This window comes from Vombatus ursinus, unplaced genomic scaffold (assembly GCF_900497805.2).
Source record: "Vombatus ursinus unplaced genomic scaffold, bare-nosed wombat genome assembly UNPS02014802.1, whole genome shotgun sequence".
Lineage (NCBI taxonomy): Eukaryota > Metazoa > Chordata > Mammalia > Diprotodontia > Vombatidae > Vombatus > Vombatus ursinus.
This window is the reverse complement of record NW_020954580.1, coordinates 17107938-17133706: the sequence shown is the minus strand read 5'-3', so window position 1 is coordinate 17133706 and position 25769 is coordinate 17107938. Positions and strand designations below refer to the sequence as shown.

At 38.2% G+C, this 25769-nt stretch overlaps 1 protein-coding gene across 3 annotated transcripts in view; it reads right to left on the bottom strand.

Annotated features, from left to right (window-relative positions):
- CUNH2orf80 (chromosome unknown C2orf80 homolog) overlaps nt 1-24690 on the bottom strand; it is a 28892-nt gene extending 4202 nt beyond the window's left edge. Inside the window, exons 1-9 of one of the 3 annotated variants that reach the window (XM_027873784.1) lie at nt 24609-24690; nt 24347-24469; nt 24006-24054; nt 19342-19826; nt 18879-19068; nt 15971-16052; nt 11344-11426; nt 8902-8989; nt 8053-8130 (exon numbers count right to left, since the gene is read on the bottom strand). In XM_027873784.1, the coding sequence (XP_027729585.1) occupies nt 8053-8130; nt 8902-8989; nt 11344-11426; nt 15971-16052; nt 18879-18919 (372 nt within the window). In that variant the 5' untranslated portion in view covers nt 18920-19068; nt 19342-19826; nt 24006-24054; nt 24347-24469; nt 24609-24690. Of the gene's footprint in view, nt 1-8052; nt 8131-8901; nt 8990-11343; nt 11427-15970; nt 16053-16500; nt 16582-18878; nt 19069-19341; nt 20085-24005; nt 24055-24346; nt 24470-24608 lie in introns of those variants that run through there. The other 2 variants (XM_027873785.1, XM_027873786.1) reach the window with 2 other exon arrangements.
- Nucleotides 24691-25769: the final 1079 nt, after the last annotated feature.

Genomic DNA, 25769 nt, shown 5'->3' with positions numbered 1-25769 from the left:
CTGACTTGCAGAATCAGAAGGAGTTTGCACACTCTTTCCAACCCTTTAGTACTTCCAGATCATTCCTTTATTACCTCTTAAGTTGATGTAATTTACTTATTTCCAATACTTTTGGGTGTTACCTTTCAACCTCCAGGTCAGTTTCCTAATGGACAGACTCATCTTCCTTATCCATAAGACCAGTCATGTTACACTTCTTTTCAAAATCCTTCAATAGCTCCCTGTTGTCTAATGAATAAAGTTCATACTCTTTTGCTGGACATTAAGGACCTCCACATTCTGGCACTGAATAAATCTTGTAGTATTGCACCCCGCCCCCCAATAATCTAAACTGGACTATTCACCCCACCCACAAAACACAGCTTGCGTGTTTTCCACATCTGTGTCTTTGCTCATTTTCCCCCCCATGACTGTAAAGACCTCTTCTCCTTCCACTTAAAGTTGGAATTTCTGTCCAATTTTAGAGTTCAAACTCAAGGACTATCTCCCCTGATCACCAGTGAATGTATCCCACTTAGAGCTATACATCCTCTTATGAGCTTGTGTGTTATGTGGAATTACATTTATTCATGTGCCAGCTTCCCCCATTAGGCTATGATTTCGAGCAGAGAGGAGCCATATCTTATATAAACATTGCACTTCATTTAGAGTCACCTGCACCCAATATGGATTGAATGAATGTTTGTCATTCCAATGTTTGAATTGGAATATTTTTCTAAGTCTATGATTTCACGGGGTTTGGTGTTCCCCTCATTATGAAGATTGCAACCTTTTAGTAGACTGTCTTCTGTTAAATTGCTAGGGCCAAAACCAATTAATTATCTGGTAGCCAACCTTTAGCGGCTGAGGCACTCTGCACACTGTCACTGGGCCTGTACTCAAAGCCGAAAGCTTTTCCAGCACTTGCATTTTGTTGGCATAATCTTAGAAAACCCAGGGCTACCTCTTTGTCACAAGAAAGTGTTAGGACAGAACTTCAGTGGAGAGCTGCATTTAAAAAAATTTTGCCTTTATCATTGATATCACCTCTTTATGTGGGCTTCATTCCACTTTAACCTATGATGCCTTTAGCAGAACCTTGCCTCATCCTACCAGTGAGAGGAGATTGACAAAATGAAAATGATTAATGGCTGAAAAATTGAAGTACATCTATGACAGGCAATTTTTCTGCCTCCTCAATGACAGGTTCAGTCTCTATATTCACAGCATGGATCCTCCAACTCCAAACCCAGAGTTCTTTCTATGGTACCATCCAAGGACAATAGGAAAAAAAAATCTAATTAAAATTCCTAGTCAAATGCTTGCTCAGCTCTGTTCTTGGCAAAATAAGCAAACATCTAATCTTATACCTCCCACGTACATGGTATCTCATCTCACAATTCATTGTGCAGCAGTCTACACAGCTAGTCTTAAAGGTCAAAGACTGTCTTGGGAAGAGATAGAAGTTGTCATGAGCTTAATCTATGGGCAGACTTATTGGTCCCCATGTCTGGCCAAGAAATGATCAGTTAACCTTCATTTGGAATGATGGATGGCATGTTGTTATTTCCATATTCTATCTTGTTACAAATGGTGGTTTCCATAACCTCATATCACAAGATTATAGCTGAAAGGGATTTCAAAAGTCTTCTAGTCTAACCCCCCTACATGCACCAATTTACAGATGAGGAAATTGAGGCCCAGAAAGGGTTGATAGTCAATTTGTCCAAGGTTATACAGAGGTTATACAAGGTTGCAGAGCCAGGATTGAACATAGGTCCTGACTCCGTCAACTATATTTTCTCTGCCCTCCCACCCACTTCCTTCCCTCTCTCACATATACATATGTATATATGTACATACACAAACTAGGTATATATGTATATGTGTGTGTATACCCCCATACTTGATGGCACTGGTAATGGCAGCACTCCTTAGAGGACAAGAAGCAGAATATCAAGGCCAACAACGTGAAATGTTCAAACTCAGTGGGAGTGAGCCGTGAGAGTTGGTTCCCACTTGATCCTATCTATCCTTCAATAAATACCTCTAACCTTAAATCTATAAGTATTCCTCATGTTTTAATTTCCCAGATCTTGCCATTCAAAACTAAACAATGATTGGCTGCTCCCTGAAGCTAAAACGTAATGCGATTGAACATTTACTGAGCACCTACTATGTGCAGAGCACTGTGCTAGGTTATTTGTGGGATACAAAGAAAGAGACCTGGTTCCCGCCCGTAGGAAGCTTAAATTATATTTAAGATACCCACAAATGCATAACTTTTCTTTTCAGCAATTAGCAGTGTAAGGCAAGATAAACATTGGTGACGCTTTTGTTTCTGTTTCTGTTCTTTTGTATAGCTGAACTGGAATTTCTTCTGTCCGTGGTACTGAGAGCAAACTGAGACCACTTGTCTGATTTCTATAACTTCTGAACCATTCAGCCTATTTTTCAGAAAATCAGGATAAGCCCAAATAAATGCTAGTTGTCTGATTGAAAATTATCTCAGTGACCCATCCAATTCTTTCAAACTAAGCTACTGATGAATGGCTGATCTTTATCAATGGAGACAGTTTATACATTAAGAAGATTCCAATATTGACGAAATCAGAGGTCTAGCCCACTTCCCCCACCCCCAAAGCATTTATCACAGTTTATATATTCATACTTTTTTAAAAAATTGACAATTAATTCCTGGGTGCCTTAAAAATTTTGTCTCTAGCATGGATTTTTTTCTGTATGTATTTGGTCAAGTTTACTGCCTCTTCCATTAAGAGTCACTGACACATCTTCCTAGAGTGTATTGGGTGAATGAGGTTTAAAGTCTAAATGAGACAGTTCCATTCTCATCACTGATATGAATAGAGTGATTTTAAAAGACTGGCAGATCTGTTGCATTTCACATTTCTTTGTTACTTCCTTTTGGTTTCATCTTCATATACCCTTGAAACCAACTGACTAAGCTAGATGTGATGCCAAGTACCTTGCAAGTTTGTTTTCCTTTCAAATGATTTTTATTGTTTTATACAGTGACATTGCTCATAATCTTCCATCTTTCTCCTCCATAATGTTTTGTTAATATGCTTGTGCTCTATGTTGCCTTGGATGCCACATTTTTACACCTGCCAACTAAGACGGTTTACCCTGTCAGCCTCTTCAAAATTGCAACTATTTTGCCTCAGGAAACTCCTCTAAGAAATGGTAATAGTCAGCATCTTTTTCATTCTTTTAATTTCTCATTTTTTCCCCAGACTTGACAGCAAATCATGTTGGATGTCCTATGAAAACATTCAGTGCTCTCATTCTATATTTTTTTCTTCTAATTTGGTACAAAGATTTTGAAGGTGGGAGGACAGAAAGGATTTTAAACAGGACCAAGGTCAGGGTGGGGTAGGCATTTCAGTGAAAGCTTCAGGGAGAAGGGACTGAAAGAAGAGGAATTTGGTATTCTAGGCCCATTCTAGTCTTTTCCTTCTCCATCTAGTATTCTCCATTTCACCTTCCTCTTTTAGTTACTGTTTTATTTTCCCTGCTTCCCTTGTTTTTTCCTCTGTTTTCTTCCCCCATCTGCTTCATTCTCTTTACCTTCATAACTCTATACCAATGGCATTGATATGTAACTTAAATAGGTATATATTTTTCTTAGTCCTTAAATTTTAAAGGAGATGAATTGAACACTTTAGATTTAGCTCCACTTTCTTTTTTCAAATGAACTGAAGAGTTATATCTATTATAACTATTTTCTTTTACTTATTTGTAGCTCTCAATTGCTTATTTTAAAAAAAAAAAATTTGGACTAGTGACCAATAAAAATCGAGACAGAAACTCAGCTCAGTGTCAGTAGGGTACATTATTATGATACAATACTGAGTTGTATTATGCTATAGTTACACTAGATGGCAGTAACGGTTAACAATAGGAGCCATAAAGGTTACACTGTACCTCTAATGTATTGAGATATTTGTAAAGTACTTTGCAAACTTTACAATGCTATGCAAATGCTAGCTAATATTGTATTCCACTACCAAATAACACTTATGAATGATTTAGTAGAGTATAATTAAGGTTCAATGCAGGGTAGAGCATAATGTTTAGCAACCCAAACTACAGTGCCAATCTGGCAAAATATGTAAATTTTCCACGTTGGAGTTCTCTGCCCCCTGCTAGGTCTGACAGAAGCAAGAGTCAGTCTTCTCCCCTCTACCCCCTAAAGCAATCTGGGTTAAGTGACTTGCCCAGGGTCACACGGCTAGCGAGTATCATGTGTTTGAGGCCAAATTTGAACTCAGGTCCTCCCAACTCCAGAGCCGGCGCTCTATCCACTGCGCCTAGCTGCCCCAGGTCAGTGGAGTTCCCAAATTCTAAGAAGTGAGAATGTCTGGTAGTCAAATTTGGGGAAGTAGTAAACATTTGTTACTGATCTTTAATGGGATTCAGTGGTTGGAAAACACTATTCTAGAGAAATAATTAGTCCTTTACCTTCTCTAGCACTTTAAGATGGGTAGCACATTCTTCACAACCTGCCTGGTCTGGTATGTCCCTGGTACGTCATAGGGAAAGAGAGGTTTCCCAGGTTCATACTCAGGTATATTTTAACTCTGCCACTTACTATCTGTATATCATTCAATTTTTTTGGTATTCAGTTTCCTTATCTGTAAATGAGCAGATTGGAGCTTTAAGTTCCCTTCCAGCTTTAAAATCTCATGACCCAGTCATTGCCCGTTAGTGGTTAGATAGGTGACACTTTATTTAAGAAAAAAAAAAGACCCATAGTTGTTCACGTACACATAGGCACAAGGGTGGCTAATGATAGAGTACTAGACCCAGAATCACAAGAAGACCTGAGGTCAAATCCAGTCTCAGACTCTAGCTTTATGACTCTGGGCAGGTCACTTTGCTTCTTTCTGCCTTGGTTTCCTCATCTGTAAAATGGGAAATGTAAAACAGCCACCAATCTCCAGGATTGCTGTAGGGATAAGATGAGATAATATTTGTAAATTCCTTTTTAAACCTTAAAGAGCTACATAAATGCCAGCTATTTTTATTACATAAAATTTAAGCAAAAACACAGTGGAATTGTCTTTTAAAAAACAAGAATATTTCCTACTATATAAAAGTATTATGTTAAACTTCCAATAAATCCTCTAAGAGACAATGACCATTAGAATCTTAAATAAATGCCTTTAAAATGAGAAATTCTTCTAATTTTTCATATAGTTTCTCATTTTCCATAAAAGGTATGACACCTAGTTATTGCTTAATGAGTTGCTGCAAGAAAAAAAGAACTGACCTGGGTTTCTGAGACCCTGGGTTCTAATCAATTAATCAATAAACATTTATTAAGAGCCTACTATATGCCTGGTACTATGCTAAGTGCTGGGGATACCAAAAAAGGCTAAAAATAGCTTTTCAAGGAGCTTACAATCTATTGGGGGAATTATAATTTAGTGTTCATCCTTTCACCCACTGTAGGATTTTCTCTACAACATTCTTGACAGCTGGTGCTTAAATATTTCCACTGGCAAGAAGCTCACTAGTTTTCAAGAAAGGATAATTCTCTTAAGATCATAGAATAATAGTTTTAAAGCTCCAGGGGATCTCAGAGATCTTCTAGTCTAACTCCCTTATTTTACATATGAATCAATTGAGGCTTAGAGAAATTAAATGACTTGCCCAGGGTCATAGGGGTAGTTAAGTTATAAGAGCAGGAATTCAGACTCAGGGTCTGTCACTCCAAGTTGAGTAAACTTTCCACTGAATCACAGATATCGAGAGGAAATCTGCCTAATAAACTTATATTTATTGGTCCTAGTTCTTCCCTCTGGAGCTACATAAAATAAGTCTATTCCATTTATCTACATCATAGGTCTTCAAATATTTGAAGACATCTGTCATTTCTTCCCTTGTTCTTCTTTACTCCAGCCTAAACATCTCCACGATGTTTGCAGACCTCTCACCATCCTCATTACAGTGTTCAGGATACCTGCTTCTTTGCAAATATCTTCTACAAAACTGGCACGCCAAACTGGATGCAAGATTCTAGCTTTGGTGTGGAAACTACTTGTGAATTAATGCAACCTAAAATTGCATTATCTTTTTTTTTTTTTAAATAGCTGGATCACACTGTTGGCTCCTAATGAGCTTACAAACAACTAAACCTCTAAGTCTTATTCATACAAACTCCTATTAAGCCAATTCTCTCACAGTCTGTACTTATGTAATTGATTTAAAAACTTTTTTTTAAAGGAATATGTCTTCTAGCTTGCCCAGGCTTGAAGTTCAGGGCTTACTCCTGGGCCTTATCCCATTCTGATCAGCTTTGGAGCTTTGATCTGCTTTGTTTCTGACTGGGGCTGATTGCCCCTCCTCAGACAACCTGGTGGCCCCCACTTCCAGAGGCTCACCATACTAATGCTGAAATTAATGCAGACAGCAAGCAAATGCCATAAATCAAGGCTTGATTTATTTTTTTGTTGATTGCTCACACTTAAAAAGTTGATGTAGAAATGTGAATAAGGCAGATTAAACTTTAAAGTGTGTCACCCCACCCCAGCCTATTGTTAAACATTTACCAGCATATCCCTGTATAAAAGGCGTCATCAAAAACAGGTATTAATGGAAAATTATGTAGGCCAGTTGTGTAATGAGGGTAAAGGATAACAGAGGGCTCAGTGCTATACTGGTGTCCATGAGCTATTAAAAAGAAAAAAAGAAGTTGTTATTCAGTTGTGTCTGACTCTTCGTGATCCCATTACGTGTTTGGTAGAGCCTGAAAGACAGTTTTGACCATGTCACTCCTCTGCTCAATCAGCTTCAACGATTTCTTAAAACCTCTAGGATCAGGCACAAATTCCACTGTTGGGCATTTAAAGTCCTTCAAACCTTGATTCCAAAATACCTTTCCAGGTTTATTTTACATGACTCCCCTTCATACATTCAGAGGTACACTCAAATTGGCTTCCTTCTCGTTTCTCATATGTGACATTCCATCACCTATTTGAAGCTCTATGTAGCCTGTTCCCTATACGTGGGATGTATGTACCCCCCTTAGACTACTGCTTGTACCCTGCTATATCCTTGTAAATGAAGAATTGAGACAATTATCCAAATAACTCAAAAGAAAAAAACCAAGCATGTTGTTCGATTCTTTGGATAATTCAAGTAAAACTTTTTTTTTAAAATAACAGTAATCTGAATAATTGTCTCAATTTGCCACAATTCATCAATCAATCAACAGGCAGTTGTTAAGCACTTACTGTGTAATAGGCACTGTGCAGAAACATTAGGTATACAAAGACAAGAATGAAACAATCCCTATTCTTAAGGAGTTTATACTCTATTGGGTGGGGATGGGGGAGGGGTAACATGTTCATATATAAGTCAATAAAAGATATTTTCAAATAAATAAAAGTATAAAATTAGATAGTGTGCAGCACTTAATTTATCAAAGCATTCAGATCTGTGATGTAAAGTAAAAATTTTTTTCACAATAATCCTACCAGATTTGTGCAACATCGTAAAGCAAATTGGAGAATTAAGCCCAGGTCTCCCAGGTGTCTGTCTAACCCACAGAACTCCATATATTACATGAAAGGCAGTGTCTGGCAAATTTCATAAATATCACTTCATAAATTTTTATTGACCCAATAACTCTCTTGGTTTTTAAAAAATATTGCATTGACCAAATGTTATTAATTTAAACTTTTTGCCTTGGAATGCAATCATATTTATCAAAAATAAAGATAAAATGGTGGTGAGTGGGGGAGAAGTGAGAGGCACAGAGCCGCAAAAAAAGAAAGAAAAAAGGGACATGGAAACTTTTTTTAATGTATAGAAGAGAACAGAAGCAATCAGACAAACAGAACAGCTTTGAAAATTCCATGTTGAATTTATCACTTTCTTAAAAAGAAAATTGAGATGTATATAATAGAGATTTTTGGTGTTGTGCGCAGTTCTCTATCTTTTCTACTACATGTATGGAAATGCTGGTTTTGTCTGGTGCTCATTAAGTTCAGAATAAAAATGTTGGAAAAAAAAAGAAGATAAATAGGCAATCTGTTAATGACTTACCTTCTTAGCACCAGGCCAGTTCTTTGAAGAGGGGTAAATACTATAAATTTCAAAGATTTCTTCAATGGGGAGACTGTTCTGTTAAACAAACATTCATTATGTTAGGTTTTTCTGCATCTTAAAAAATAGATATCACGGGGGCAGCTAGGTGGTGCAGTGGATAGAGCACTGGCCCTGAAGTCAGGAGGCCCTGAGTTCAAATCCCACCTCAGACCAAACATTTGACATGTACTAGCTGTGTGACCTTGGGCAAGTCACTTAACCCCGATTGCCTCACTAAAAAAAAAAATTAGATATCATGTCCCCAATTAATATCAGGAGTCTTCTATGTTTCTTAATCATAAGGTTTACAATATTAATTATTTCACAATGAGTCTCCAACTATGACATATTTTTCACATTTTTACCTTTCAGATAAATGTTGCTAAAATGGGTCTATTAATAACACTTAAAGGGGTTTCTTAAATTATAGGAAAACAGAATTTAGAATCACTGAATCATAAGATTAAATTAGTAAAAGATCTTGGAGATAATCCAATCCAACTCCACCAAGTTTCCCCTTCCCCTCAAACTATTCTCCCCCTCCTTCCCCCCTCCCCCCAACCCATCCCCACTCCCCAATTGTCTAAGATGAAACTGAGGCCAGAGAGGTTGGGTGATTTTCAAAAGATTTCTCAGCTACAACAGAACCTGATTTTGAAGCCTGTGTCCCTCAATACAATGCTCTTTCTATTACACCAAATTCTTTAACTCTGCTTTTAAAAATACTGTATGTATATGTAAGTCAGAAACATCCAACAAACAAGAAGGGTAAACACTCCTTAATAAAAATTTAATTTGCCCCCTTACCATTAGGATCCCAGCATAAAATGATAAAATCATAGCTTCTCGTTCAAGACGATTAGGAAATACATGCCTGCTATGGAATGGTACCTTCCTAGGAAGGAAAACATATAAGTAAATTTGGCTATATGGCCCCAGATTGAAGATGATGACCTATATAGTATTTATATGCTGCTTAATTTGCATATCAAGATAATGTGACTCCTTTGACCCATTATCAGTAAGTAGGTTATGTACTAAACATTACTCTCCCCACAACCCCCAGTACCTATGATAGATTTACAGTTATTTATTCTAGGTTTTCCACTCTGTCTTCACTGTGACTAATAGTATACATTTGCAGAATGGCCCACTGGAATAGAGTTGCGCAGTCAGAGACCATGAAAGAGAATGAAACTAATTGGCTACAGGAACTAAGCCTATGACCATAATTTTATTAGGGTGATTACTCTAACCCAATGGTTGCCAAAGTGGGGGCCTTCTGATAGCATATGGGATTGTGACCTGACCTTAAAAGATGTGGGATTAACCAACCAATCACAGGGTAGGAAGATTGCCTTCCCTACAAGAGTCAATTCTTGGTCTTACCTCCAACACAAACACACTCACTCTTACCTCCTAAAATGACACCTTCACTCCACTGTTCAAGCTTCACCCTCCCTACACTGGGGTGTCAGCTCCTCTGGGCAGTTTTAACCCAATGACTACCTGGAACTCACAGCAGCAGCTGAGCAGAGCCATTGGGAAAATTATCTTCTCCCTTCACTCCCAACCTCGACCAGTGTCCCAGACATACCCATCTTCTACCCTCAGATCACCTTATGGCTGTAGCAGGCTCTGCTTGAGCAAGCCCTGTGACCTGGAGGTGATAACTAATAAGACCTCTCCATTTTTTCCCCTTTTGGGTGGGAAAAAGTGAGTAGCACAGGAAGAGAAGGCATCAATCATAGGATCATAAATCATAGAGCTGGGAGGGACCTCACAGACCGTCTGGTACAACTCCATCATTTTACAGAATAGAAAATGGAATTCCAGGGAAGATCAAATGAGATACCAAATGGGAAGTGCTTTGCAAACCTTAAAGCCATTAGTATTGCTATTATTATTATTACTGTGCAGATAATAGTTGGATTATGATCTGCATTCCAGATCTTGTCACATTATCTTTGCCCCCAAATCTCGCCTTCTTTTAAACTTTCCGATTACTGTCAAGAACATCACTGTCCTTCCAAGTCACCCAAATTCACAACTTTGGGGGTCATACTTGAGCCCTCACATACAATCGGTTGTCAAATCTGGTCATGTCTCCTCCATAACATTATCTATCCTCTTTTCTCTACTCACACAACTACCACTCTAGTTCAGGCTCTCCTCTCAACTGAACTGCTTCAGTAACCCCTTAATTGGTCTCTCTATGCCAGGTTTCTCTCTGTGCCAATCCATCCTCCATGCAGATGATTTTCTGAAAGCGTAGGTCTGATCATGTAACTACTCTATCCAATAAACTCTGATGGTATCCTACTGACTAGGATCAAATATCTCATCATTTTAAAATTTCTATGTTTTAAAATTTTCATTTAAACAATTTTAAACATCAACTTTTTGTGTAACTTTTGTGATATATATATGCACACATAATTGTTTACACAATAGTACATTACATAATTTTAAAATAAACAAATATTCATGAATTGGGGGTGGATACTTAAATTTTTATTGATGAGGTACACAATCAAAAATGTTTGGAGGTCACTGCTCTAAACAACTGAATCACTTCAGATTGATAGATTAAGACACTAATAACTCTCAAAAAGAACTTTCATGAGTCAAACTGATAGACATAGCCTGGTATACATATTTGTTTAATTCCCTAGTGTCTTTTATTAATAGTCCTTAGGAAACCAATGCTATCACTGTAAAAAAAAAGACTTAGCCATTAAAAATCAGGGACATTTGAACAGCAAATCACAAGAGATCTTCCAAGTCTCATCATAGTTTTGAGGTAGGGTATTCTAACCACAGTGATTTGATTTGATTTTTTTCAGAGGAAAATCAATTACTGGTGATGTTTGGGACATGAATATACACATTTCCCAAGTCAATGGCAATGTGAGTTCCTTCTAATTTTGTAGGACTTAGAGCTGGAAGTGACATTAGAGCTTATCTAGCCCTAACTCCATCATAGCCTCTTACAGACAAGGATACTTTCTTGACCCAGAAAAGTTTAAGAGATTTGCTGGAGTTCACACGGTAAATATGTGGGCTAGGACCCAAACTCAAGCCTTCTGATTGTCAGCTAGGATTCTTTCCACTCCAATCAACTGCTTCTCAAGCATAGTATCATAGAATGGTAAGGCTAAGACCCTTAAGATCCACAACAGCAAAGTCATTTTCAAGTTCAGCAGTTCTCTTGAACTATTAAAGCAAAGAGAGTCTCAAGACACTCACACTTTCTCCCAATCCAAAGGTATTTGGTCTTCTTTGTAACCGAGCCACTGTAACGCGACACTGATGGCCAAATCATAATGAGCCTGAAAGCAAAGATATTTTGCATGAAAAGAAAATAACCACAGCAGGCAGAGACCGGTTGCACCACCAACTTAGCAAACTGTTGAGATACCAACATTTGTCACGTATTAGATATAAGGCAACGGATAACCAAGTTTCTTACATATCTTACCAGCAACTTATGTGGCCCTTACAGGATCCTATATGTTATTGGACTGACATCTGGAAAGGAACTTGGAGCCCATTGCCTTCATCTTACAGATGAGGAAATGGAGTTTAAGTGACATGGATAGTGTCAGCAGGTTCCCTGATCAAAACCAGTGCTTTCCCCTACTGTACTGCTGTGCTTTCTCATTTGTTAAAGCAATCACTTGAGACTTATTACATTTATAAGAGACTTGAATGAAACCAAATGATGGAAAATAAACCTAGAATGAACCGACCTAAGTTGTTGAACAGAAGCAAAACTGAATAGTTTTTACTGAACTGTGAACCAAATTAAATTGTCAGGTTGTCTCCCACCAAAGTTTTTCAGTAATTGAACATATCTTTTCAAAAGTATTTAAATAGAACAAAATTATAACATAAAAAGATCTCTCAAATGAACCCTGAAAAACCTGATCTTTTATTTAGTTCCTGTTCTGAATATATCTTAGAATTGACTAATAGGTAATATTAATAAAAATTTAAAAATTAATAAAAGAGTTGCCAAATTACTGTTTTATTAATTCTAATAATGATTTAATAAATTTATAGAATGTTAGACCTGTAAAAGACCTTGAAGATCACCTGGTCAGCCCCACTTGTTTTTAAGGACAAGAAAACTCAAAATCAAATAGGTCAATTTATTTACCCAAGGCTACATGGGTAGCTAGGGGAAAAGCTAGGACTAGAACTCAGGACCTCTGATCCAATCCAGGGCACTTTGTACTGTATTACTTCTTTCAGTCTTCTCCTCCCAGCAGGGCTTAGTAACTACTACCCAAACATTGATTCACTAATGGATGCTCTAAGTTTGTCCAGCAACTCAATAAGAGCTCCATAGCATTCCTGAGTGAGTTCTTCTCCAAAAGGTTAAAAAAAAAAAAAACCCAAACCTAGCCACAGCATACATTTAAAAACCTATTATTTTATTTTAGTATGGAAAAATGTCATCCTTTAAAAACAAACCTCTATCCATCATTTGAGAACTTAGAAGCCACAACGAGAAAAAAAAGGTGCATATCGTAAAATTTACAAAATACTTTGAAATTTGCAAAGTGGACCAGGTATCGTAATATCTTCAAATGTTCTCAACACTAATATATTCTTAGCTCATTATTCCTTACTGCTTCTTTACATTTTTGGATCATGGATTTTGATTTAAAATGGCCAAAATAAGCATGTTCTCCTCAAATTGTCTCAAAGGAAGAATTATCTATAGAAATAACATTGTTGCTTACTTAGAAATCCGTGCTTCTGGGGAAGCTGAGACTCGTGGATCTCTTGGGTTAGGAAATTCTGAGTTAAGAGTGAAGCCAGTCAGGTATCCACACCATGTCTGGCAGTAATATGGTGAGCCCCAAGGAGTGGAGGACCACCAGGCTTCCAAATGAAGGGTGAATCAGCACAGACTGGGGTGGGGGAGGGGGAGAAGGAAAGGTTAAAGCTTCCAAGCTGATCAATGTTAGGATTGGACCAGTGAGTGGCCACATCACTTCCAGCCTGGGTGAGATAATGAGATACAGTTTCAAAACACAAGATAAAGTTTGCTTTGTTTTTTGTTTGGGTTTTTTTTTTTTTGGCTTGGTAATGGGGTTAAGCAACTTGCCTAGGGTCACACAGCTAGTAAGTGTTATGTGTCTGAGGTTGGATTTGAACTCAGGTCCTCCTGAACCCAGGGCCGTTGCTCAATCCACTGAGCCACCTAGCTGCCCCCCAAGATAAAGTTTGCAAAGTATTTTTATACATTACTTTGTTCAGTTCACAACGGTCCTATGTAGCAGATGCTACAAGTGTACTTTTACCATTTGAGAGCTGGGAAAACTAAGGCTTAATGAGACAAAGTGATTTATCCATAGTTACTCAACAGTGTAAGACTTGGGATTTGAATTCATGTCTTCCTGACTCCATTTCCAGCATTTATGTTGCCCTTTGATAAACAACGTACCGCCCTACATTCCTTTGTCATTTGACATAGAGATTATTTTATCATCTATATATGAACTCTCAATGTATTTATGGTTTGGTTTCTTAAAAACCATGCCTGTTATATGAGCTAAGGCAAAAATCAAGTAAGGGAACACACATTTATTAAGCCCCTACTTTGTGCCAGTCACAGTGCTAAATATTTTACAAATATTATCTTATTTGATAATGAGCCATTGTTCTGTCTATAAGAAAATTGATATTCCTAACCCTGAAAAGGTCAACTGATTTTACAGAGCCCTCTCCAACAAAAAGCCTTAACACTCACTTGAATTTCTTATTCTTCTGTGTGCACATTAAACCGCCAAAAGTTTAGTGAATATGAGGGGAAAAAATGTCAGGTGGGGGGGACTGCATTCTTGATAAATTTTGGTCACAGCATAGATTTTAAAATGTCGCTTCCCAGTTTATAGACAGCTCCACTTTGCTCAAGGCAGCTAGATGATACAGTGTACAGATTGCCTGGCTTGGAGTCAGGGAGATGCATCTTCCTGAGTTCCAATGCAGCCTCAGACACTTAGTACCTGGACAAGTCACATATCCTCATTTGCCTCAGTTTCCTTATCTGTAAAATGAGCTGGAGAAGGAAATGGCAAACCAGTCTAGTATCTGCCCAAGAAAACCCCAAATGGGTCATGAAGAGTCAGACACAACTGAAAAACAACTGAACAACAACCACTTTACTCAGAGTCCTTTGACTTCCATCTCTAACACTCAGTAATGACAGCCTCTAATCCAAAGTCCAAACTTTGTTAATATCTCAACATCCTTTATTTTCTGTTTGTTTTTATTTTTGCATGTAAAGCCATTCAAAAAAGTGAACACTTGACTCCTCTCTCGAGCTCCAGGAAAAGTTTGAAACTCCCCATTTTTCAAATCTGACATTTCCTCCGCTACACAATGAAGAGTCGACTATATTTAAGAATAAACATGATCAGTATTTTTTTCATTGTTTTAAAAAAAAAATGAGAGAAAAAGTATGACAGTAGGAAATGCAATGGTTTTAGAGTCAAAAGACCCGAGTTCAAATCCCAGTTCTGTCACTTACTACCTGTGTGACCTTGGACAAGTCACTTTACCTTTCTAGGCCTCAGTTTCTTCATGTCTAAAATGAGGAGTTTGGACTTGATGACCTATAATAAGGCCCTAAATTAGCTCTAAATTTGTGATCCTATTATCTACTAATATAGTGAAAAGCATGACTATAAATGAATCCCCAAAACACTTGACCCTGATCACACAATGCTTATCCTTTCTCTGGCACTAACTCCATGCCAACTAGTCAGCAGTGATAACAGACTGTGGCATAGTGGATAGGCCATTGCATTAAGAGTCAGGAGGACTGGAGTTCGAATTTGGCTTTAGACACTCTTGGGCAGGTGAATTCACCTCTCTCAGAGGTTTTTTCATCTGGAAAAGGGAATAGTAGAGCACTTATCTTACAGGATTATTGGCGGAATCAACTGAGATACTATATATAAAATGTTTTTGGCATTTGCTACTTATTACTAATTATATATTACTATTATATATAATATATATTACATATTACATGTAATAAATATATTTTGTATATAATAAATATAATTTTATATATCATATATAATTATATATAATATATTATATTTTATATGGAATATATAATTGTTTATGTAATATGTAATTTTATATATAATAAATATAATTACTATTATTTTATCATTTTGTTTTCCATCTTCCTTCTGCACAGAGTGGATCACAGTGGACTAAAATGAAGGCTGGGCCTGTGATGGGAAAGGAGAAGTTTGCTTGGCTGATTAACTAACATTTATGTAATGCTTTATGATGTGCAAAGCACTTTACAAATATTATCTTACTTTATCCTCATAACATAGGAGATAGGTACCATTATTATCTCTATTTTATAGATAAGGAAACTGAGGTAGATAAGTAATTTGCCCACTCAGGGTCACACAGCTAGTGTCGGAGGTCACATTTGAACTCAGGTCTTCCCGATTCCAGGCCCAACACTCTATCTACTGAGCCACCTCATTGCCTCCCACACAAACACGTTACCTTACTTGCCCAGGGTTACACAGCAAGTAAGTGTCTAAGGTCACATTTGAACCCAGGTCTTCCTAACTCCAACCCCAGCGCTTTATCCACTGAGCCACCCACTTGCTTCCTAGGCAAACAGATGTTAAGTGACTTGCCTAGGGTCACACAGCTAGTTAAGTGTCTGTGTCCGAGGCCAGATGTGAACTCAGGTCTTCCTGATTCTAGGCCCAATGCTCTTAGGATTGAGATCTCTATCGTATCTCTAATGATCTCATCCACCATAGCCCATTAATAAACACATGAATAACACAAATAGGATCAACATAAACGTTTCATTCTTTACCATATCATCTAAATAGGAGAGTTGCCTTCTTCCTTTTGGGTCAAATTCGTTTTCCCGAAGTCGGATGCCCACATAGTCACACCTTCAAAAGCAAAAGAGCATTGTTGAGGCATTGCACACGCCTAGGTCACCTTTCCCCATCCTGCTTTCATCCTCCCAGAATTAAGAGGGCTTAAGAAATCACAAATTCATTTAAATTTTGAATTAATCCTCGATTTACATAGGATTAAAGATTTAGGGCTGGAAGGAGTCTTTGAGTCCATCCTGTCCAACCCCTTCCTTTCACAGAAGCTCAGAGTTGATGTGGCTTGCCCAAGGTCACACAGCTAATAAGTGGCAGATCAAGGTTTTGAACCCAGGTCTTCTGACTCCAAATCTAGCCTATTTTCTATTGCACCACAGATCTAAAGGACTGAATTTTGGTACACTGAAGCATGTTGTCAATTATCCCAAGGAATATTGTGAAATTCTCTGAACCTTCTAAAAATGGCTTCGGTTAAAGTCTCAAGTAAAATCTCGATATATTTTACCGGAAGCTTTCCTAATCCGTCCTAATTCTAGCGTCTTTCCTCTGTTAATCATTTCCCATTGATCCTGCATATAGCTTGTTTGTATATATTTGTTTGCATGCTGTCTCCCCTTTAGATTGTGAACTCTTTGAGGGCAGAGACTGTCCTTTGCTTCTTTTCGAATCCCTAGCATTTAGCAGAGTGCTTGGTACATAGTAGGCACTTAACTAAACATTTATTGACTTATTGATTGAAATACGTGGCATAGAAGCAAATATTGGGGAAGTGTAGCAGGAGAGGAAGAAGAGGGAGGAGAAAGGCTCTTTGAATCAAATGAGCAACAATACCATTTTTATAACTCCAGTAAAGTTGAGCCTCACCCATCTAGAAAGAAATCACCTTCTCCCCCATTCAGGAAGACATTGAAAAATACGAAGAGCAGAATTGCTGAAACCTGAAATCCCACAATCCAACATTCATTCCACTGGCTTCTGGGGAGCAGGAACAAGTGAAGTCTAAGAATATTTACCTGTATCCTTATCAGATCTTTTCTGGAGACAGGCAGGGGAAAGATGATGAGAGCAAAAAGGTCCCCTGCTGGAGGGGGACCCTTCCAAGGGGGAGAGATGTTACAGAAATGAGTGGCTTGGGACAGAAGAAAGTAAATGAAAGGTTAGAGGCATAGAAAGAGGAAGCTAAGGGGCTCCAAAGAAAACATTTACCTACTTTTATAATTTTGCTTAGGGCTAGCCCTGATTATGACAATATAAATTGTGCCAAGAAAGTTAAGTCAAATAATTTTGTGGGCGTAGATTTATTATGAGCCCTGAAGGACTTTGATTTGGGTCATAAAATTTGAAGGCTCAAATAAATATTGCAGATTAAACTGTCTAGAACATTTTTTTCATGCTCCTGGGATCCAGGTTGTTTTAGTCTAAGTAAAATGGACATTGATCATAAAAACACACTTATTTGGTGTTTAGGTTCACAAAATATTTTCGCCAAAACAACCCTTTGAAGTAGACAGTATTATTATTATTTCCATCTTATAGACAGGGGAAATTGAGGTATAAAGAGATTAAATAAATGGCCTGGGGTTACCAGAATGTTAAATATTGAAGCTAGAATTTGAACCTAAGATTCCTAACTTCAAGCCCTGTACTCTCTCTACTGCACTATGATGGATTCTTTAGATGAAGTAGATAAAGTAGCTGACATAAATACTTACATTTTGCTTCTGATTTCCTGAGTGTTATTTATACATCCCCCACTCCTATTTCTATTGCTAGAGGCATAACTACTACCCAAATGGCCTCCACAATTCTTGGGAGTATAGTCATTTATTCAACAATCATTACCAGGACATAAAGGCAAAAAACAAAATTGTTTCTGCTCTCCAGGAGCTTAAGTTCTACTGGAATGACAGGAAGATCTGCTCAGAGTAGAGGGAAAGGGCATAGTTTACCTTAAGGTTCAGCTCTGGCACTACCTTCTATGTAGGTCCTTCCCTGATCCCGCCCCGCCCCCCTCCCAGCTACTTAAGGATTATTTTCACTTTTGTTTTTGTGTCCCCAGGACCTAGCATAGTATAGGTGTTTAATAAATGCTGATTGATTGACAGTGGGCTAGAAAAAAGACCCTCGGCAGCTTGCTACTGATATGCATCGTTTGTTCGTGAAATAATAATATTGGCTTCCCTACCCCTCAACCAATACCTCTGAGTCCCCCTTAACCCTTGGCCAGAAAATGAATCGGAGAAAAAATATCTGAAGAAACAAATTATTGGCAAGGGAAAACCTGATTTTATCCTAGTCATTTTGTTTCTGAATCTGGAAGGTAGAGACCATATGGAAAGAAAAAGATTAATTGATAAAATATAAACTTCTTGAGAAAAGGGACTATTTCTTTTTTTTCAGTTTGTCTCCTGTGTAACTTTGGCATGTGGGACACTTGAATAAATTCTAGTTGACCCATTGTTGTTTAGTCAATTGTTTTGACTTTAAGAAAATGAGTGATTAGAATTTAATTCTGGGCCTTTGGAGATAATCTTCAGAAATGTCTCCTTTGCCTTTGCTAATTTCAAACTCAAGAGATTCTCAGTAGAGAGAGACCCATGAGTCCCTGCAATGAACAAACGATTGTGTGGATTTTGTGTCTATGGAGGGAGACAGGCTAAAGAATGAGAAAGTTAAGATTCAGAGGGGATATCCAGGTGCTAACTGAACCTGTCTGATGGAAATGTGAAGCCTTCTGCCTCTGCAAGAAACATCAAGGCTTCTGACTCTTTCCACATGAAGAGATTCCTTCCCTTAAGTGCTCTATAAGTAATCAGACTGTTAGTCAAAAAACTCATCAAATACAGAATGAAAATATACATATTTTTCCAAATTCATACTTACAGAAGTTTTTTAATTTCTCTTTTCAGGAGTCTTCTTTCCATGAATGAAGATTTATTTGATGGATTAGATGGATATTGCTTCCACTGCACCTAAAGACTTTGGGTAGCAAATAGCAGAGAATTTGGAGTCAGAGTTGCTACCGGTCCCTGGATCAGTCATGGAATCCTGGCCTCTTGGATCTGGAAGGGATCTGAAAATATACAGAATCCATAAGGAGTGGGGTGGGGGGGTGGGGGCAGCGAGAGTATCTCCATCAAAATCAACCATCCAGGGATATTTTCAGGCACTGGTTATTCTATGAAGATGGCATCTTATATTTACACGGTCCTTTGTCCTCTATTAAAAAAAAAAAAACAACAAACCACTTTATATGTATTAGCTAATTTGACTGGCAACAACAAAATTAAGGCACAAAGGAGAGGTGCTAGGATCCCATTGTAACTAGGGGTTCACCATTACTTACAGAGATCTTGTCTTCTTCTCCCTCACCCCTTCTTTTTGGAGCATGCTCAGTCACGATTCTTGGTAACCATGGAAACCAAGGTATGCAAATATCTTCTGCCTCCTCAGGCTACGAATGACATCACTGGGTTGTGTCTATCTTTGATTGCTGAACTAGAACTTCTGGTACATGTTAAAGTCGCACCCTGCTTCTCTTCCTTTCCAGTTTCTAAATATGAAAAACTGTTTTGAATTTGTGCCAGGAAGAGTCAGATAGGGGGATGGTAGAAACTTTATTTCCCACCTGGTCCCATATAGCCATGGGAATGAGTCCTACCTAGGCCAGCCTTGTGCTTGGGATGGAACTGCCTTTTTTTTTCTTCTTGTTTTTCCTTCCTCGACTACATGACTAAGCAGGAACCCAGGGATGGATGAATCCAGGTGATTTTATGAGCTTCAGAAAGAAATAAAGTCTTCAGATGGCCCCCAGACAGTCAATTGTAGTTGCTATGGTAGCAAAGTGGGTTGGTGCCAAGGAAGAGTCAGCATTGGAGAGAGAAGGCCAAACATAAACATCATGCTTGAATCACACTTGGCAATTGATCAGACTGTCCTCAATAGAGATGGAATGTAAAATAGCTAATCAGGAGAACCGCCAGACTGTATTTTGTCTTGATGAGGCTTACTGCCAGATTCTCGGAAGATTGTAACCTCCCTATAAAGTGATTTTCTGAATCCTGTTTAAATCATTCCGTTAATGCACACTGTGATTCTCTTTTGCTTATCATTGCTTTCTATGTGGGAATAAAACAACCTATCTTACACCTAATGCTTTGGATACTCCTTTTACTCCTTTCTTTGGGGGGAAACCCTGGACTACAGATAAAAATGCAACTATCGCCAGAATAGCTGGGTATTCATTTTTCACTCATGTCTGACTCTTCCTGATCCCATTTGGGGTTTTCTTGGCAAACCACTCCAGTAACTTTGTCATTTCCTTCTCTAGTTCATTTTACATATCAGGAAACTGGGGTAAACAAGGTCAGGTGACTTGCCCAGGGTCACATAGCTAGTAAGTGTCTGAGGCAATATTTGAACTCAAGTCTTCCTAACTCCAGGCCCAGCGCTCTATCTACTTCACCACCTAGCTGCCCTCAGAATAGCTGTGGTGGAGGTAATAGAGATTAGGGAATAAATTCCTCTGTTGAGAAGGTTGGCTTCCCCAATACTTTGGGTAAAACATAATGGCAGATAAAGGATAAGAATTGATGTAGGTCCCTGTAAACTCAAACTAACAGTGCCTACAATCGCTGTGATAGACTTATTTACTTGTTTTCAGTTGGTCTCATGGTCTCCAAATGCTCAAACTGATCATTTTTGGAAAACCCCTAGTTATAACACTTTTCCAAGTCCCACGGAAATGTTTGGGTACTGCACCAAAAGATACATTGGCCTCTCTTCTGAATTTGTGCGAACTCTTCTCTGACCATTCACCATTCAGGAGGAGAACACTTTGACCCTTAAGAGAACAGCCATCTTCCAACACTAATCCATGGACCTCTTAGCTCCATACAGGATCTCTAGTGGATGCTTGAAAGAAAGTGTAGTAATGAAGCATCAAAGCAGGTCTCCTTGTCCTTGAGTACTCATCCCTACCTTTTGTCAGGTGCAGAGTTACGAGGATAAAAAACAATGCTGAAGGGATGTGCAACTAAACATTTTAAAATCATCACTCTGTAAAGAATAGGTGATAGAAATCTATCTGAACCAATGTTAAAAGTTTGGTCCCTAAAGTGTTATCTAATCATAAAGTTTAATTAAAAAGCTTGAGAGGGGGAATCTTTTGTTTCTACACCACTTTCATTTCCCAGTATATCTCTCTCCCTATCCCCACCCAAAGATGCAACCCTTACAACCAAAGCTGAAAAAGCAGTTCAGCAAAACTAACCAAGAAAGGGGGAGAAAGAAGAGAGAGGGAGAGAGAGAGAGACAAAGACAGAAAAAGACAGACAGAGATAGAGAGGCTGTGGTGATGTTGTGGCTTTCCCATAGCTATGACACATTAGAGATGAGACACAGACAGAAAGCAGAGAGACAGACAGACAGACACACACACACACAGATTTGAATCTCATCTCATTTTTTTTCCTAATAAGGACTAGCCCTAACACACACACACAAAAAAAAAAACCCACAATTATTTTTAAAACTACTTCTATAGCCTACCCATTTGACTATTTAGGACCTTCTGCTATTGCTTCGATTGGAACCTAGGAGTGTGGGAAGCCTGACTCTAGAGTAAATGAATTGCTTCTCTTAGGGTAAGAGAGATAATTTAAGTGATCATAGAAGCGTCAGTTTTCAGAGGATGCCATTAGCCAATATGCAGTTGAGAGTTTAACAAAAGTGTTATATAAGAGAAAAAGTATTAAACTAAGAGTCAGGAAGCCAGGACTGTAGTCCCAACTCTGCCTTTAACTAGCAGATGGCCCTATCTGGGGGCTGCTTTGCTTCTCTTCTTCAGTTTTCTCATCTGTAAATTGAGAGTGTTTGGACCAGACGGCCTCAAAGGTCCCTTTCGATTCTAACATTTTATGATTCTCTGATATTTAAAAGCTTCCAGCAGTAGAGGTGAGCCCTGTTTTCTGATGGGGAGATGGCAGAATCTGCCCAGAACTTGTCAGTTGTTTTAATGCCATCTTAACCTGGGACTTGGAGTGAGTTCATAGGTTCAAAAAAGTATAAGGTAAGAGACTTAGAGTTGGAAGGGACCATCTTATTCACAGGTAGGTAACCTGCAGCCTCAATGTCACATGTGGCCCTCAAGGTCCTGAAGTGACACCCTTTGACTGAATCCAAACTTCATAGAACAAATCACCATGCTCCCTTTCTAAAACAAGTTTGATCATTTGTAAAAAAACAAAACAAACAAACAACAAAAAACAACAAAAAAACTTACCTCTGTGATAATCACGAGAATTGGGATGACTAAGAGCCCTGAACAATCATGAAATGCTACACAAATTATCTATGATCTGCATATCTATTAATATCTTTGCACATGGGTAAGGGAGCTATTTTGATGTGGGTGAGGGAGACTGGGATATATATTCATTTGGTCTAGTGAATGAATTTGAAAGTCATTATTTTTCTTACTTTGAAAAAAAAAAAAGACAAGAAAGAGCTACTGGAAAAATCTCTTCATTTTAGCCCTTGGGTACATAATGGTAGTAGTAGTAGCAGTAGTGGTAGTGGTAGTGGTGGTGATAGTGGTAGGAGTAGGAGTAGTAAGAAGAAGCACTGTGGCATAAGTGGATAGAGAGCCAGACACCAGTAAGAAAAACCTAGGTTTGCTCTTTCTCCTCTGAATATATTTGCTACAAGACCCTGGGGTAAGACATTTGACCCCTTAGCACCCCAGGCAACTTTCTAAGGCTTTAAGTTGCAGAAAAGATGTTAATCTGCTTTAATAGACGAGTTTTTCCTCATCTGGAGTTTCCTCTACCATTGAAATCCCAAGCCTTCCCTACCGTCTCACCCCCAAATCAACAGCTCTCATTTCCCTAATGCTTTAAAGTTTGTAAAACAGTTGACTTCACATATATTTTCTTATTTCAGCTTCAAAGTAACACTATGAAGTAGCTACTACAATGATTGCCATTATTATCATCATTATTAATGTTTTACATATGGATTTGTAACCTGAGACTCAGAGAGCCTGAGGGACTTTGCCCATGGTCACACAGTTAGTAAGTATGGCACAGGCAAGATTTTAATCAGGGTCTTCCTGACTCCAATTCCAGCATTCTACCTCCATGCGCAAACCTAGCAACTTCAGTTCAAACATTCTGAGGTAATGATTCACATAGATCCTTGAATAACCTCTACACCTGGTATGACATGTATACTCTAGCACAATAAGGTTTCTATCCTTTGCCTGTTGCAGTCACGTTCCTAAGTCTTTAGTTTGACTGGGTAGTAGGAGGCCCCTAAAAGAAGATCTAGGGCAGGTTTCTAAATTCAGGGTCCATGAACTGTTTTCTTTAATAAATATTTTGAAAACGCTATCTCAATATTTATTAGTAATTTTTTTAGTAATCCAAAGTATCTTGTTTTATGCATCTGAAACATTTTCCCAGGAAGGATTCAAGTTGTTGTTGTTTAGTTGTATCTGAATCTTTGTGATCCCATTTGGGGTTTTGTTGGCAGAAATACTGGAGTGGTTTGCCATTTCCTTCTGCTGCTCATTTTACAGATGAGGCAAACAAGGTTAAGTGACTTGCCCAGAGTCACACTACCAATATGTGTCTGAGGCCAGATTTGAACTCATCAGGAAGATGAGTTTTTCTGACTTCAGGCTGAGTACTCTATCTACTGTACCACCTAACTGCCCAAGAATAATCTATAGGCTTCACCAGACTTCTTCAGAGGTCTGAAACAAAAAAAGTTCAAGGACCTCCTGGTCTAGAGAGAACATAGAAATCAGAATAAAGCCAAGTTTAATGGCAACATTTAGTCTGAGCAGCTTAGGGAAGGGCATGCCTTCCTATACATAGCAATCACAAGTAATTCTAGTGAGACTGCCCTAATTTCCAGAGTTCCCATGCCTTAGACACGTGTATCTTACATAAGCACTGCTGCATTTACATTTCAAGAAGCAATTCCTCTCTATTTCCATTTTCTTACCCAATATTTCCCTCGGTTGTTGAGATGCTTCTCTGTTTGTATCTGTTATCTGTAAAAGTCAAGGAAGGAAAGGGTCCTTGGGACTGTCCTCTCTTGGTTGAGAAAGAATCCTAACCCCCTGTGAGGTATTTCCCCCCTTCATCTCCTAAGAGCCAGAATCTTCTCAAAGTGCCCACCCCTCAACTATTCCCAAGTCATCAAAAAAGAGGGATGGAAAAAAGCAAAAGCCAAAAGGAGCAAGCCTATTATTGAGAAGAGTTTGGCAGAGGCCACCTCAGTGCCCAGGAGTTATCCTAATGGTGCCCCAACCCTTAGTGAATTCGTATTTTAGAATTTCTCACCAGCTTGAGCTTTCAGGTTGTGAAGCTTCCCTTCTCTTTTTCTTCTGCAAGCCTGTTTTCCTTCTCTCCTTTCCTCAGCTCCTGCTCACTGACATCAGAAAAAGGGAAGCATTTCCCTGGTTGCTAAGAAACGACATGATAGAATTAAATGAAATGTTAAAAAAAAAAAGAAAGCACCTCCAAGTAGGAGGGAAACCAATCTAGAAGTCTGTGCCAGGATGTTGCTATCCTGACCTAGAGTTTACATTATTTTTTCACATACCCAGGCATTGGATTTCTCAGCTAAATGATTAACCTGAAACATTTATGAAGGCCGACAAGCGTAAGAAGTCCATCTCCCTGGCTCCTGAGAGTACTTGTATACTGACGGTTGACTAGATTTAGCAAATATAGCTGGGGAAAACACGCACAGCTTCTAATAGTTTCACACTGTAATAATATGCGATGCTCTTTTGCACATGATTGAAAATCATTCTAATCCCAAATCACTTTAAGCTGTTACATCTTTTAATAGACCAGACATGCAGGAGTAATAAGTAATAATAGAAGAACAATGATTTTTCAATAATATGACCTTAGGTCCTAGTACTTTTATTTAATCATAAAAAGCAGTTCTTTTATTCTCTTGTATAATAGAGCACAGCAAATGAAATAGAGAGAGAATTATAGCAGGATAGTAACTTTGTCCCAGGACCATTGTTATCTGGACTCCACTGAAAATGAATATGATGAATAATAACTTGGTGTACATGTATGACATCATGTCATATGGCTCCACTAAAAATGGATTAAATAGTTCCTTCATTTTGTGCAATCTTTCTCTAAGATACCAAAATATCATTTTGTACTCAAGCGTAAAATTCTTAATGTATAGTGAAAACAAATAAATACTGAAGGCTTTGACCTTGGATTTGGAGGTCAAATTGAACCAATGGATAAAGGTGTTATTTACAAATAGGTCTTTTCCAGACGAGACACATTGAGCCTAAAGCTAGTAAGGAGAAAGTTAGGACTTTTATGTCAAGAGACATACAGGTAACATAAAGTGAAGCAGGATGGGAATTCTGAAGATGTTTAAAGCAATCATGAAAGACCAGTCCAAATATACACTTTTGGAATCGTAAAGTGAACACATTTAGAAAGCATCTTAGCTCTATAATATTAATTAGCTTACAATATTAATGAAGTATTTATTATTCTAAGACAGCTATGAAAAAATGAACATTTTCCCATCAAAAAGAAAGATTTATAGATGTTCTATGAGCACACGATCAATGGGTTAAAAACTTACAGAAATACTTTTTGAACAGGTATGATGTCATAGAGCAACAATGAAGACTGGCCAAAATTTATACACCATTGGTTGTGTCAAATGTAACCACAAGTAGTTTACCTTTAGATGTATCCTGTGAAATGGCTAAGA